This window comes from Enhydra lutris, unplaced genomic scaffold (genome assembly GCF_002288905.1).
Source record: "Enhydra lutris kenyoni isolate GAN:26980312 unplaced genomic scaffold, ASM228890v2 scaffoldscaffold15, whole genome shotgun sequence".
Classification (NCBI taxonomy): Eukaryota; Metazoa; Chordata; class Mammalia; order Carnivora; family Mustelidae; genus Enhydra; species Enhydra lutris.
Window position 1 is genome coordinate 57,887,670 of NW_019154099.1, and position 15,801 is coordinate 57,903,470.

The 15,801-nt window shown below is 47.2% G+C and overlaps 1 protein-coding gene across 1 annotated transcript in view; it reads right to left on the minus strand.

Annotated features, from left to right (window-relative positions):
* Positions 1-11,213: 11,213 nt before the first annotated feature.
* LOC111147124 (ephrin B2) overlaps positions 11,214-15,801 on the minus strand; it is a 40,357-nt gene continuing 35,769 nt past the window's right edge. The window contains exons 3-5 of the mRNA XM_022503027.1: positions 13,949-14,041; positions 13,101-13,214; positions 11,214-11,719 (exon numbers count right to left, since the gene is read on the minus strand). Coding sequence (XP_022358735.1) covers positions 11,331-11,719; positions 13,101-13,214; positions 13,949-14,041 — 596 coding nt within the window. The 3' untranslated portion in view covers positions 11,214-11,330. The remainder of the gene's footprint in view (positions 11,720-13,100; positions 13,215-13,948; positions 14,042-15,801) is intronic.

The window sequence follows — 15,801 nt, forward strand, 5'->3', positions numbered from 1 at the left end:
TTTAGTTGAGAGTCGTAATGCTTAGAACAATTCTTTGTTTTCCCCAAATTTTGTTTCTCTTAATAAACAAAATTTTTCTAAAAAAGAAGATGCTCCTCTTGAAAACCAAAGTTAAAGTTCTAGGCTGCGAATGCTCCTTCAACAGAAGGTTTATCTTTGGTGCTTTCCATTTCTCCTTCAAAGCTTCCAGCATATTTTAGGCAAATGAGGAGTCATTTGAGGGAGTCACTCAGTATATAACGCCCATATCTTGCAATGTTTCCGTAGAACCATTAACACAACCTGTTAATGACAACCTGACTGGTTCTGGATCCCTGTCCCCATGCACATAGCAAAAACAAAGAAGTAACGAAGCAATTCATGAGGGAATGACTTGCCTAAATCTTACTAGTTGAAAGTTACATTATGTCCTGGATACTTAGTAATACAAGTTTGCTTTAGAGCAAGGCATCTGCTCTACAGGAAGCGAAATAGAAGCCTGCATCATGATCTCAGCTCAAGACCACAGGTCTGGATGCACTCGCACACACTGGGTCCCACACACACTGGCCCCGTGTTAATTTCAAATACACTAACGAACATTGATGTGTAGACAACACACCCTTCTGTTCTCCATCTTCCTCATCCCATTTCCGTCGTGCAGGTTTTAAAGGACATCACAGAGTAAAAACGCAAACAAACTGGAGAAAAGAGGCAGTGGAGTGGAGCGGAAGTTATAATTTAAACTAGAAAAAAAAAGTTAAGAGAAAATCAAAGGTAATCCAGCAGTATCTATCAGAACTCCAGATGTGCATTCCCTTTTATACAGCGACGCCACTGCTAGAAGTTCAGCTTATGGAAGGATACACTTGGGAAAATACCATAAGATGTTAAGCACGTATAAATCACGGTGGGTAGGCACATGCTGTGATAGCAGATCATCCTCCCCAACTTCTGTCTCAACATGGAAATTCGAGCTCTCCCGCAAAGAGCATGGAAAGCAGCGCAGATCAGCAGGGGGCTCTGCTCCACTTCCACTTGGGACCCGGGCGACCGAGCTCCCACCGTCTTTGGGCTGCACCCTCTGGACCTAATTGCAAGTGAGGCTGAGATAAATAGGAGAGTATGCAAATTATCTGATGAGTTCTGCTCTCTCTGCCTCGAGATGTATTGTGTGTAGGAGCTTAAAAACCAAATTTTGCTAGTGGGCGACGATTTAAAAGAACCGTGGCATATTATATAGTTGTTAAAAAAAAGGGGGGGGTCTGAATGTACCAATGAAGGAAGATCTCCAAGACGCATTATTTATTTAAAAAGCATCATGTAGAATAATGTGTACCTTGTAATCTCTATAGAGATTTTTTAAATGTATATTTATTTTTGTATAAATGTGTAAATTTTATAAATGTATACATTTTTTAAAATTTATATGCAAGAATTATTTTTCTGAACGGATAAACTAGAACCTGTTTATGATGGTTATTTTGAGGGATAGAGGAGGGGCTGGGAAAGGAAACATATATATATGTTAAAATATGGAATTATATTTATATATTGATATATTTATGGAAACATATAGAAATATATATGGAAATATATATGCATATATGCACACACACACATATATATATTTTTAAATTTTTACTTTGTTATTTTAAGGAAACATCATTTTTATCAGATGTAGGTACAGTACTATTTTTGTCCAAAATAAGAAAGCTAAAGAGATAAATTTAACAGACTGATTATATCATGAAATTCTTGTTATTTTTTCATCAAGCTTGATCATGGTGTTATGGTTATATGAAGGGGATTCTTTTTTCTTAGGTGCTAAGATGTGGGTCAGGAAGTCTGTGACTACTTTCCAATGCTTAGCTAAAGAATTGTGTGTGCGAGGGAGTGTGTATGTGTGTGCCATGTGTACACAGAGCACGGGCATCGGTACAAAAGGCTAACCGTCGCATTTACATGGTAGATGGATGCCAGCTTGTTGTTTTGGTCTTTCAGCTTGCACTCTATCTCTAAATTCCCTGAGTCAAAAGCTAAGGAAAATAAAGCAAAACAAAGTGACAAAATGCATACCACTTAAGAGCAGAGAGGCTCACAGATCTCCAGTCTTTCCACCTTAGGGTTGCTGTAGATGGAGTCCAGAAGTGGCCGTATTAAAATGTCAGAAATCAGACATCAAAATCTGAAATCAAGACACATCACAGAAAACAGTGGTGACGATGGTCTGCTGTGGAACGAGTTCTCCAAAAGGATTTCTATGCAGGCCCATAAAAAGCCGGGCGACCTTATTAAGCAGAACCAGACTCTTTAAACTGCTTAATGACCGTCATAATCACAGTACCTGCTTGGCTGGTGATGTTGCTTAAAAAATTCTGTTGCCTTATTTGAAGCACTTTTCCGAAATCTGCTGTTAAAGTTGGCAACAACGAGACTCTTAAAAAACAATGCACAGGGGGATGAAAGCCCTCGGACTCAAAGCCCTTCTCTCTTGAGTCCTGGAGGTAGCGGTGACTCAGGGAGGAGGTTTGTCCCTGCACGTCGTTCTTCGCGAGGTGAGGTCCGCTGCCGTTCTGGCGAGTGCCCACCACACACAAAGATTTATGAGCCCCGCTCGCTGCTTTTTGTACAGTCTATGATTGGTTTCCCACACTCAGAATTCCCTGCAACCAAAACCCAGAGCCCTCGGTGCGGCGAGGGAGCGGTAGAGAAGGAAACACCAAGGTGTGCTTGCCACTGTCACCGCCACAGGGAGTCATCTCTTCCTCTTTGGCAATGGGGACCAGTGTTTCGACCTCGTCTGGGAGACATTCCGAATAGACCTACCCGTGACTGCAACATACAGTATGAGCCACGGACTCATACGCTCCTGGAAAATGGTGTGTTCTAGTCTTCTCTTGACCCTTGGCCAGAAGGAGGGGAGGAATAAATTCGGTGACGTTGGAGTGAGATTAACACAGTCATTATTTTTATCTAAAATATTTAAGGGGGTGGGTAGGAGGAGCTTCTTATCTTTCCTCTCCCCTTCATGAGCAGGATACTTGAAAGGCAGACACCCGGGTTTCTGCAGGAGCAACCCCGCGTCTGGTCGTCTGAAGCTCTTACGTTGCACCTAACTTGTGGGTCACTCTGGCAACCAGCCCAGATGGTCAGACTGCATTTTTTTTTTTTTCTGGCTGTTTTTGAGCTCAGTGCTAACTGCTGTTAGCAGACATAAAGCTTTCTCTCTGCAATTCTCTCCTCAGAGCTGGCTACAAGAAACCTACCAATTATAGCCAAGAAACGGCCTTTCAAATACACATACGCATTGTAATGTGGGCTAGAAACCAATGGGAAATGTTTTGATTTGCCCTTTAAGGCCAGAGACAGGCACTTAAGGCAAACTCCTAAGATGTTTGGAAGAGCAGTTACACTAAATTTAGCTTCCTAAGCAGCCCGTTGGCATATATGCAAGGAGAGATTTAAAAGGAAAGAAATTTAACCCGCAGGAACAGAAGAGGCAGGTGGATGGAAAGAAGTCTACTAACAGACTCCACTTTTTTAGACAGAATAAAACTTACAGTTTTATTTATATGGAATAAAACATACAGTCGCTAAAATCATTCTTCCTTCCTCTCCTACGCACATGGAAGATATGTCACTGTTCTCCGTGCAGGAGCAGCACTGCTGACCCGACTCGGAGCCTCCCCATAAGGAGGGATTTTGTCTTCCATGTCGCCAAGCCCCATTCTCCGCGCACAGCCCGTCACACACGCGGTGCTAACTAGATGAACGTGGGATACAAGCGTGTGTGTACTCCCTGGGCAGAAGCTTCGAGGCTTGGAGATAAGCCCGAGTCTGCCCACGTGGGCTCCTGGTTGGAATCATTGGCCCAGTGTGAACGAAGGTCCCCCGCTGAGGCTGCTGGACGCCATGGTCTTCCGGCCCCTCTGCCGTCCTCATCCTCTGCTAACCCATGCGTGCTCCCCGATGAAGAGCCAGATAGTACTTTCCGACTTGTGTTTTTATAAGCTGCACTTCAAAACCAGGCACGTGTCATTGAGTCAAAGCCTAGGAAGTCCCCACATTCCGACGGTTGGCCTTGGTGGAGGGGCAGCGGTGTGGTTGGCCTGGGGACCTGCCAGGAGCCAGGAGTCCAGACAGAGGTGTCCCTGCTGCCTTGGGCTGTAGGCTTTCTCCACATCCTCACAAGGATACAGAGGAATCCGAACTGCACTACATTACACATGTACAACATAGACCCTGGGAGTAATGGTTAGGGAGACTCTCACGTCGCACTCAGCATCTCAAGTGACACGCAGAGTCGCCAGGTGATAAAGAACCGAGAGACCAGGTACTTAGGGACCCAAGTGACGGATGTAAGAAGCCAGGACCTCCTCTTGTAGCATTTTGTTTTGTTTCACTTCGTTTTAAGTTCTCCGCTTGTTGGAGCTTAGAAGTAGACATGAACGCCTACCACTTTTTTGGGTCTTGTTGTAGGTTGTGTTGACGAAGCCACCAAGCGCAACGCTACCCCTGAAGGACGATCTTGCTGGGTCTGGCTTGAGATCTCAGTTGATTTTAAGCAATTTTCTTTGATGACATTTATCTCCCCTACTGTTCTTGGACTTTTTAAGATGGAGTCACCATGGCTTTAAAAACAAAACCCACACACACACACACACACACACACACACACACACACACATTTCTAGTCACTTTCTTAGGTATGAATGGCACTTGGGGAATAATAGCTCTATTATCAACTAAAGGACATTTCTCCAGTCATACAATTCCTTGCCCCCGACAACAGAAGCAGAAGTATAAACAATAAAGGAGGTACACATAACAAGGATGTGTTCCAGGTACCAGCGTGAAAAGAATCAAATACCAAGCAAGTGAGTCTCAAGCCTGGGAGGAAGATGAAGGGAAGGTGGGCTTCCCTAGCTGGTGCAAGAGACCACCACCCACGCCTTACCCACTGCCTGGCCTGTGGTGGCTTCCCCTGAAGTATTTCAACAGAAGCTGGGCGCCGGCTTGCAGTGACCCGAAACTATCTGTAAAGGAAGAAAAAGATCTGCTCGGCGATTAAGAAGAAAAGGCTGAAACCACAAGAGCACGGCTCCCTGTTCCGCCAGTATGTCTACACTGCTAGTTATTGGAGACTTTTTTGAATTTTCTTTCCATGCCAGGAAGGGGTGGGGGGCAGCAGGGCCCGGAGCCCCACGTGGGATCTTGTTGCAGGCCGTGAGGAGATGGTCAATTGCAGCCCAAAGGCGGCGGGGTGGGAGTGTGCACCCCCGTAACCCTTCAGAGCTCGGCCCCCAGGGGAACCCGGGATAAAGAGCTTACATCGAGGCACTTCCGTACAGCCTGTCAGCTGGCATCTTCGCTTCGAATCCAGCTGAAGTTAAAAGTGACCTTCAGTGTGTCAGAGTCCCGCCCTCTCCCTCTACAGGTGAGGCTGCACAGAACGTGACGGGACGTGCAGAAAGACCACAGAGCCATGGGCAGCAGAAAGAGCTGCAAGTGAGGTCTCACCTTCCCTGCAATGAACACATTCAGCGGCATCCGCGACTGGTCATAAGCTGGGTTGGCATGATTTCTCTTGTGCTGTGTCCTTATATATGGGGGAATTTTTTTTTTTTTTTTAATGAGGGTGTTGGTTGTTTTTAAAAACATAGTTAACTTCATGTGGAGAACTGGTTGGAAGAGAGTTCGTTAATCATCGTATCACAGCATAAACATCTTGAGATGAATGCCTCTCCAGCTTCTGGGGCAGAGTTTAATAACTAAAAAATTGATTCAACCTGGTATGCTACGTTTTATTACAGATAAATACATTATTTTAACCTCTCCCCTGTCACTGATAAATGAAACCAAGAACAGGCAAGACTCTACCTAGAAAACCGAGAATAGGCAAGACTCTTCCATAACAACATGGAAAAGTTGCCTTCAAGCACAATTAGAGGGTAAAGACTGCAGATGTCATCCCAGATCGACTGGAAACACAAAAGCAGCAGAACACGCAGTTTGGAGTCTTTTGGACAGTACCCACTGCGTGTCCTTTGAGTCTCCTAAGACCCACTTACTACCCAAGCCAATCACCCTTTTGTACACCCATTAGGGAAGTGACTTTTCCTCCTCTGGGTGGTTTTTGCCTTTGATCCATCCTTCTCTGGGTCGGGTCCCGAGACCGACAGCAAGGTGCATGACAGCCAGTACTGATACGTGTATGTATTTTTTTCTCCTTTCTACTGGGACTCTTTCTCCCAGTGTTTGAAAGGGCAACTCTTTTACCAACAAGGAAAGTGACATTACAGGGGAGTGGACAGCACATGGTGGGGAGAGCACATGACCCAGGCAGTGACTCTCCCTGCAGGAGCAGGCTGACCCTTCAGACAGAGAAAAAAGAAGCATCTGAGTGTGACCTCCTCTGTGAGAAGTTTCCGTGTTTCCTTCTCACCCATTAGAAAAGGGTAATGACTGGGGTGTGTTTTATTTCTTCATGGAGTTTAGCCGGCCCAGTTTGGAGAACTTAGTTTCAAACACTAGGTGGGAACAATGACATGGTGTCTTTGGTCATCATTTTGCAATAAAGGCCACAGTGTCAGCTGAAAATGCAACACTTGGCTGTTCTTTTGTTTCAGTCCAGACCGCCCATTAGCGACCTGGGTCTGGAGGGTGGAGCGTCCTGCTTAGTCACCCGGCTGTAAACTGGGCGCAGGAGCTTGGGTTTGCAGTGACAGGGCAGTTAGGTGCCGTGGAATGAAAAGATGGAGTAGATAGCATCACCTGAAACTGTGGGCTTTTGGAGACTTTCTTCTTTCTTTCTTTCTTTTTTTTTTTGAAGAAAAGCATTTATTCCACAAACCTTTCTTTAGGACAAGTCTGCCAGGAAGGTGCTACCCAGATCGTTGCTTCTAAAACCAGCCTTTCATGGGAACCTTCTGGGACTTGGGGGGGCTTTTGAAACCTACACATTCTTCACTTGGCTGGGGCTGTGATCTGCAGCAAGTCAGTCTGGCCTGGAGTATCTGGCTCCAGGGAGGGGGCCTTTCTCATCCCCTCCCCCCAAATACCTTTAGTACCCCCCTCCTAAGATAAGGACTAGCCCAAGGTAATGCAGCCAGAGACCTGAGCACCTTTTAGTAACCAACAGCTGTTTCCACCTGGACTGTGGTTCTACCCTGCAGGCACCTGCGGGTGAGGAAGATCTCCCTTGGGGGTGGGGGTGGGGGGGAGTCTGAAGATGGTCTCAGCCAGAGCAGGAGGAAGTCCTCACCTGCCCAGGGCACCTTCCCCGAGCAGACAGACCAGCATTGAAAATGTGGTTCCAGTCACCACTCTCTCGCTTGAGTTATCACAAAACATGATTTCACTGGTGTTAAAGTTTGACCGAGAACATCTGACTTTCTTTCTTCCTCCTGGGACTTTTCCAGGAAGAACGAGGCTGTCTATGGCAAACTGCTCTGCTTGAATTGGGAACTAGATCAATCTGGAATTAGGCACTGAGATAACAAAGTGCATCTCCTTCCCTTTCCTCTCGCCTGAATGAGATCACGGCTCAGCTGCTGTGATACAGGTGAAACTAGGGACAGTTTCTCGTGGGGATGCTTTGGACTTGATGAAAACTTACGATAAAATATTATTTGTGGGGGCGCCTGGGTGGCTCAGTTGGTTAGGCGGCTGCTTTCAGCTCAGGTCATGATCCCGGGGCCTGGGATCGAGCCCCACATGGGGCTCCTTGCTCAGCGGGGACCCTGCTTCTCTCTCTGCCTGCCACTCCCTCTGCTTGTGATTTCTCTCTCTCTCTCTGAAAAAAAAAAAATTATTTGTGAAATGCGAGTATGAGTTTTATGGGGAAACCAATGGGCTCGCGGCCCTTTGTGAGATTAATAATCGCACTACGTGCATGTCCTGATTTGAAAAATGGGCACACAAATGCCCATGGGCAGGCCAGGGGTAACTGTAATTATAAAGAAAACGGAGTAGAAAAGCAAATTAAAATAACAAGTGAAAAAGAAAGAAAAAGAAGAAAAAAGAGGGAAAGGAAAAGACTTTGAAGGCACTTTTTCCATAGGAAAAAAATATTTTATTTTTTTAAGAACAAATTCAGTTTGAAACAGACGTGGAATGTGACCTCACGGGTTTCATTTCTGGGGGCTGACTGCAATGTGGAAGTAAAGCAGACTGAAAACCTAGGACAGGCTAGTAAAATAAAACGAAGAAAGAAAAAAATATTTATAACTCAAGCATAATACTGTGTTACTTACAAATTGGACAACGAAATTTTAAATAAATATCCATGGTACATAATTACGGCACAAATATGCAGCAATTTGGCAACCTTTTATACCATTTTTTCCTCATTACAGTGCAAAGGGGAGAATGACACTGCCGTTTAACAAGCTGTAGCTAAATACATTGCAAAATTCAGATTTTATACAAAACATCTTGCTTAGACTTTATAAAAAACCAACATTGCTCTATGTACACAATCTGGGTAAGAAAAGCCATTTCTGTTTTGTTTTCATGTGTATTTTTATTAAAAAGGTGAATAAGGCTACTGTAACACCCCAAATCCATATACAGCAAAATCTGAACCTATTTACAGCATCTTCACTTAAACATTATGGTGCAAATTCCAAAGTCAGGTGACTAGGGATGATAATACAAGCAAGGCATTTACAGTAACTTTTCCAAAGCTGAACCAACTTCAAATAAAGGGACAGTTGGTAGATTGTCATATTCTGCACCAGACACAAAACAGACGCACAGAACACTTTTCAACTGGTTGCAGGTAACTCTTCATCAATTCTCTGATTTCACAGTTTAGCATATAACCAAAATGTAGCCAACTGATGAGACACACATTTGATTTCATTAAAATCAGACTATTTCCCATTTTTCCCCTTCTTGCCCCTCTCCCCCATCCTCAAGGTTAATTTTTGATGGCTTACAAGAAACTCTTGTATGGATGCACGTAAAGGAGAGGGTAGGGTGATGGAAAGAATCACATATGGACTGTGGCTGGTCGCCATGGCAACCCTGCACAGAACTCTGATAGAGATATATATAATATATATTGTAGATATATATTATACATATATGTACACACGTAAACCACTCACCCACTCAAACACACACACACGCACTTTGGACCAACATCATTTTCAGGTTCAGGAAATAGAGAAGGAATAATTTCTGTGACAACTCGTTTTTGCGGTATTCACTGGAGGTTTGAGAACCTTAAAATGCTGTTGCTACATTTTTTTTTCTCCCAATTCAGAAAGCAAAGTGTTACCATGGTAACGGGACTATGTTAAAGATGTCTATTTTGCATAGCACATAAAAAGTAGGTTTCCTGTTTACTCGTTTTGTTTCCCAGAAGGGAGGGGACCAGGGGACTGGGGAGGAGGGAGGGAGCGGGGGCTGGAGCTGAACTTGCCGCCATAGCCCCTCCACTTGACCCAGTGGGTTTCAGAGAACACTCGAGCTTGAGCCCCAAGGCAAGGGGAAACACGACACAGGGAAGAAATGCCCGGACATCTTGCCACTGTTCAAAATATGGTTCGGTCACGTCCATTTCCTGGTGTTTGGGGCCTGCATTTCCTAGTCTAGGTTCCGTGAGATGCCTTCAGAGGACTGGGTTATTTTTGTATTTACTCTTGTTATTGTTGTTTGGGGAGTGATGCTGTTTCTTCCCAGAAGTAGCTGTCCGATTTTTCTTTTTTAAGCACTGGGCGTTGGGACCACGCAATTGCCACGAGTGAATTTCACATCCTCTGGCGTGATTTGTGTGCAATCTTAAATATATATTAGTAAAAATCTTTCATTTTCTACCCCTTGTGTTCTATATACCTATTATAAATACGTGCTATCTTCCTTCTCCCCCTCCACGTCATCACCGATTTCCCGCTTAAGGACCCCAAGGGGTTCCCCGTGTGCTTCGCCCAGACACAGAGCAGCCTGGCTGTGGCCTCGCTCGGTACCCTCCCTTGGCCCACGCTGCAGACAGGACAGCACCGCCAAAAACCAACGTGTGGGGAGGCTCCGTGGCGGAGGGGGTGGGGGAGGAGCACTTGGGGGGGAGGGGCGGGGAATCTGACCTACCTTTTACATAACAGAACTCCTCAATAACATCAATGATGATGGAATTACAGCCTGTTTGACCTTTGGCTTTTCAACGTCTAGGTCAGATTTGGCTCTCTGCTATTCTCCTAAATGCTTTCCCTGTGTTTAATAAAATGTGATCAGGATAGCAGCTGAGTCCGCTCTAGACCTCATCCAAAGCAGACCGACTCTCCTACAGCTTCCAAGCTGTACATCTTACTGCCGGCACCACAACAGTCCTGCCCGAATCCGTCATCAGCGCCCACGGCTCCCTTCCCTCCCGGCCTGTTCCTCCCCCAACAATGCCCCTTTGTTCTCCCCAGCGCAGAGGACTCTGGTTTTCCTGCACGTTGCCATGCGATCAGGGCGGATTCCTTCAAAGGCACCCTCCTCCACTGTGAGTGGTGTTGTGTCTCCTACTTGCCTCTTAAAATCTCAGCCAAACCGAAGTGCTGTGCTACTCACGGGGCTCTCCCCCACCGGACTCCGCTTCGGAGGCGGCAGCCTGGAACTGCATCTGCAGACAGCCCTTGTCCCCGGCCCGCTCCCTTCCGCGAACTCCGCGGCCCACAGCCCCGCCTGGGGCGCCTTATTAGCAAACACAATTTCTAGAAGTGTATTACCCATTCCGTGGTAGCCGTGGCTGCAGGTGCGCAGAGCAGGAGACCCCCCAGACGTGAGTGTTCCAGCAGTGATGCAGAGTGCAGAGGGAGAGGGGCTCTCCCGGGAAGCACGGGCAGAGCCCCGGAGATCGGGCAGGGGCGCTGGGGGGAAGGGGTGCCATGGTGAGGACTGGAAGCTGGACCTCTCGGAAGCCTCCCCCAGCCCGAGGTCTGTGTGTCAAGTCCGGACGCTCCGCAGCAGGAGCGCCCGAGGCAGAGGACTGCATGTCCTGGTGCGGCGGCCCGGGACTCCTGCCCTGCCCGGGAGGCTCGGTCTCCCCCGGCTCCCCGCAGGCCTGAGTGCCGGCAGCGCATGGTTTGGAGGTGGAGGGGTGGGAGGCGAGCGCCGCAGTCCCAGCGGGGCCCCCTCTGCGCCCCAGGCTCCCCGTGGCCGGCGAGCATCTGTCTCCACCGCGGCCGGGGCGCTCACACTAGAGAAGCTGTCCAACTCAACAGGGCTCTTCCGAGAAGCGGCGTTCCCTCTCCCCCGCTGCGCTCCAGTCCAGGCGACGCGCAGGGGGTCATCAAACCCTCCCCGGGCGGCCGCGGGCCAGGACGTTTCCTCCGGGAAAGCCAAGGCACCGCCGAGTCTCAGACCTTGTAGTAAATGTTCGCAGGGCTCTGGGGGGGCATCTCCTGGACTATGTACACGGGGTGCCCGTAGTCCCCGCTGACCTTCTCGTAGTGGGGGCAGAACACACTGTCCGCAGTCCGCAGCGGGATGATAATGTCACTGGGCTCCGAGCCGTTGTTGCCACCGCCGCGCTTCGGGGTGGCCAGCGTGCTGAGCGACAGCGTGGCCGTGTGCTGCGGCGAGTGTTTCCGGTGTCTCCGCCGGTACTTGAGCAGGAGGACCACCAGCGTGATGATGATGACGATGAAGATGATGCATCCTGAAGCAATCCCCGCGAATAAGGCCACTTCGGAACCGAGGATATTGTTCCCGGAATGTCCGGCGCTGCTGCCGTCTGTGCTAGAACCTGACCGGCGGGGAGAGAGGGACACGGAGCAGAAGGTTACTGCCGGGTGGAGCGCGGCCGGCGGGTTGCGAAGCCACACCAGCCGTGCGGAGGACCGCCACCCCCCCCCACCTCGACCCCCCAGACCGCGCCCCTCGCGCCCCCCGCTGTCGCAGAGCCCCGCCCCAGCGGCCACAGCCACGCGGCTCTGGCATCAGCACGGGCGGCCCAGGTCTGGCCTTGCCGGCTGCTCCCAGCCACCGGCGCCAGGGGCGAGCCACGGCGGGGACACGCGCAGGAGGCAGCCCCTTGTCCCCGCAAGCGATTCCTGCCCCCGCGCGCCCTGCTCTTCGCCTTGCTCCCGGGCACCGGCTTCGTGGGAACCTCACGCTGCCCGCATTCTGGAGAGGAGCCCTGCCCCCTGGCACCGCGGCCCGGGAGCGCCCGGGGACTGCTGGGGCCCGGGAAGAGGTTCAACTCCTAACTCGTTTGTATTATTTGATTTACACCTAAAATATATTTGGAAGGCGGCAGAAACTCTCACAGGGAACAGGCTGCCAACCCAAATGTTGAGCACGAGAAGAATCGCCTGGCATCATTGTGTGATCCATTTATCAGTTTGCCACAAGGATTTGACACGTCTTGTCACTGAAGTTAGAAATAACAACGTCCCTCCTCGAGGCTTAGAAGGGGGGCATGGCCGCAGATGCCGGTTCACACAGCTACCAACCAGGCACACGCACCCGGATGCGGGACGGCTGACGCCTGTCCAGCCACCGCCGCGCACGGCTGTCATCAGCGTGCAGACAAGCACGTAGCCAGCTGCCCAAGGACTGCGGAGAAATGAAGTTCAATGACAGCCGACTTTCCCTGGTACTCTAAACTGTGGCCAGGGATCCGTTTGGTATTTTATTTTACACCGAAAACACGAAAAAAAATTCCAGCCATATAACCACCTGAAAAACACGGCATTATTCAATATTTTAATATGCTGCCACCTAAAATGTAGAAGCAGATCAATCGGGCTCTTTGTGGATTGGATGTAATTAGATGAGGGAATAGTACATTAATTACATATACATTAACATCGGCTCTAAGCTAGTGTTGCAACCGGCACAATTAAGTGTGACCAATAAAAATAACTTTGGTCGAATGAGTGGCGCTCATAATTGGTCCCCACATCTGATGAATTCTGCTCTTCTGAATGTGAACCTTTCGTGGGAATGAGTTCTTTTGTTCTGACTGTGTAATTAATAACGACTAACCGAGAGCAAAGATTACCGACTCTGGGAACTCCAAGTTCACCCCACTGGTGTCCAAGTGCTCAGACTCTATTCTACCCCTTGGGCCTGGAGGCACCTGGGACATACAGACCTATCCACACCCCCTCATGCTGCTATACCTGGATTTGGTTTGACAAAGGGACTTGTCGTTGAACTTCTTCCATTTGTACCGGCTTCTAGTTCTGGGCGTCGTGTTGGATCATTATGCCTGGTGGACCCAGCGGAATTTGCATCTATATGAGAAAGAACAGATTATTTACAGCCCGGGCGTCTAATGCGATCTAGCTCTAGGAGCTTCTGGATATATATCTCAAGAGGCATAAATAGCAACGAACGTAAGATTCTTTATGCAAAGTGCTGTGACATACAAGAATATAATTTTCCTTTTCAAACAAAACGGTTATACTAGTTATTTCAGAGGTTTCGATTCCGAGGCCATCTGTGCAAACTATAGGGATTCTTGCATTTGGCACGCAGAGCATTGCAGATGACATTTCAATTTAAACGAGCAAGTTGATTGACTACTATACCAATTTCTAATTAGAAGAATAATTCTGCACCATAGGTTATCTGTATGTGAAAAGGCTCAGGAGCTAAAGTCTTCTGTAGTCAAGAGGCAGAAATGGGCAAAATGGCAGAAACTTAGTTTTCACTCTGGGTATCTTAATTTTTGGATCAAAGAGGTGTTTCGCTTTTAAGAAGAAAAAAGAGTGTATATATAAGTATATACATTAGATGGCAATGGACATCATAGCTGGCCGACCTTAACTTTTAGAGGAATCTCCAATAAAAGAAGTGTGTGACATTGACTTGAGGCAATCTGTCAGTGGCTCAAGGTACAGAGAAAGGTTTGCTTTCAAAACTAAGCTACGAGGGAGTGAAGGCGGGCAGTAACGGCACTGGCGCCACACTCGCTGGGGGCCCAAGCAGATTACAGTGGCTTCATGAAGCAGCAGATGGTCTTTACCTTGTCCAACTTTCATGAGGATCTTCATGGCTCTTGTCTGGCACACCCCTCCCTCCTGGTTATCCAGGCCCTCCAAAGACCCATTTGATGTAGCTGATTAAAAATAAAATGGACAAAACAAAAAAATAAAGAAAAAATCAGGAAATCAATAAGCCAAGTTTACATGAACATGAAATGTCTGAAAACAATTTGAAAAATAAGAATTCACTCTTAGTCACAAGTTTTCTGAAAGTATGGAATGCTGAAAGCCAAACATAAAAAAAAAAGAAAAGAAAAGAAAGAAAAATGGAGACTGTCAACACTGGGGCACACATGCTATCTGATTTCAAGTTTACTTAAGCGCTTCCTCCTTCCTTCAGAACCAACTGATTTAGTAGTAGTCCATACATAAAAGGGATAGCATCATCCAAAAAGCTACTATTTCAGGGTCAAAGTCAAAAGAGCACGAGAGTTAATACAGTCACTTTAAAATGTGGTAATCAGCCCACAACACCTGCTTCCTCGACTACAGATTTCCTGCTTCAAGAACAATTAGCTTGATGCTCCCTGTTTGCCAAGCATCCAAGTTCGGTAAACACTAAAAGAGGAGACTCCCACCCCCGCTTTCCTTCTTTCCCAGCCTTATTCGAGATGAAGAAGGAGGCTAAGATTCAGGCCTTTCAAATTCTGAAGTTTCTCTCTATCATTCTGTACTGGATCAGTAATAGCAAGTGTGTTCTTATTACCGAAACGGACCTTGGGGAAACCTTCAACCCAGCTACTTGCTAGAGGACAACTTGACTAACAGAGGGGACCACACATGTCCTCTGCTCAGTCAGGGCCCTGGGGCAACAACCCTGGGGTGTGTGGGAAGGACGTCCTGCAGCCACTGGCCTCCTGCTGACCAGCTTGATTTGCTTCCTACTTCAAGAGGGAGGAGGAGGAGAAAGGATGGAGCATTTGACCATTTTCAGTACTTTTAAAAAAACAGCCTATGGTCTACTGAAAAACACTGCTGTTCTGTCTTCTTAGGATGGTGGGTCCTCTGATGAGCATTGTAACTAAAGCTGCGAAAAGACAGCCTGCCAGGGACTTTGCTGAGGAAGAGGATTTAAGTCACAGGTCAAGTTCCAGAAGAGAAAAGAAGGTGGAGAGTGCTAGACATTTTCATTCCTCCAAAGTTCAAGGGACAAGGAACAGAAGTGTTTCATATACATTTCTGCACTGTAAGTCATTCTCTACTTGGATTATCAAAGGCTTGTCTACTAACACTGTACTTTTCAAGGCATGGAAACAGGGACGGCATTTCTGGCAAAAATAAATCCAAAGACATTCTTTTAATGGGTTGTTTTCCAAATGGCAAACAAGGGCTACATGCACGCACAGAAATATGCACGCTACAGATAATTGTATTAGCTGCAAAATGAGACCTACTTATTTGTCCTTGTGTTCTTGAGTTACCGACTTTTACTTTCACTGTTTCCCTTAAAAACAATGGCTGCTTCTTGTGTGTATAAATATCTCTTTGCTTATCTGAGTGTTTCCTTAAAGTTTACAGTCTTACAATCATACCTCCCTCGTCTGCTGATGCTGGCACTGAGTTTCTCCTGGGCAAAATGGGCAACACTGCCATCATAATTTGGGGGGTAAAAAATAGACAATATCTTCTTGTAGATTGTGAGAAAATATCTGGCAGAAGAGTTAAAACAAGTACCTATAAAGAAACTTTATATGCCTCTGTGAATCTAATAAAATCTTTTTTTCTCCCCATTTCTCCATGGGCTTTCCCTTTCCCCTCCTCTAGGCAGGTTCCTACATTTTGAAGTGTCTTTGCCTCCTAAAGGCATGAAACAGTGTGGCTATCCATGACCAAG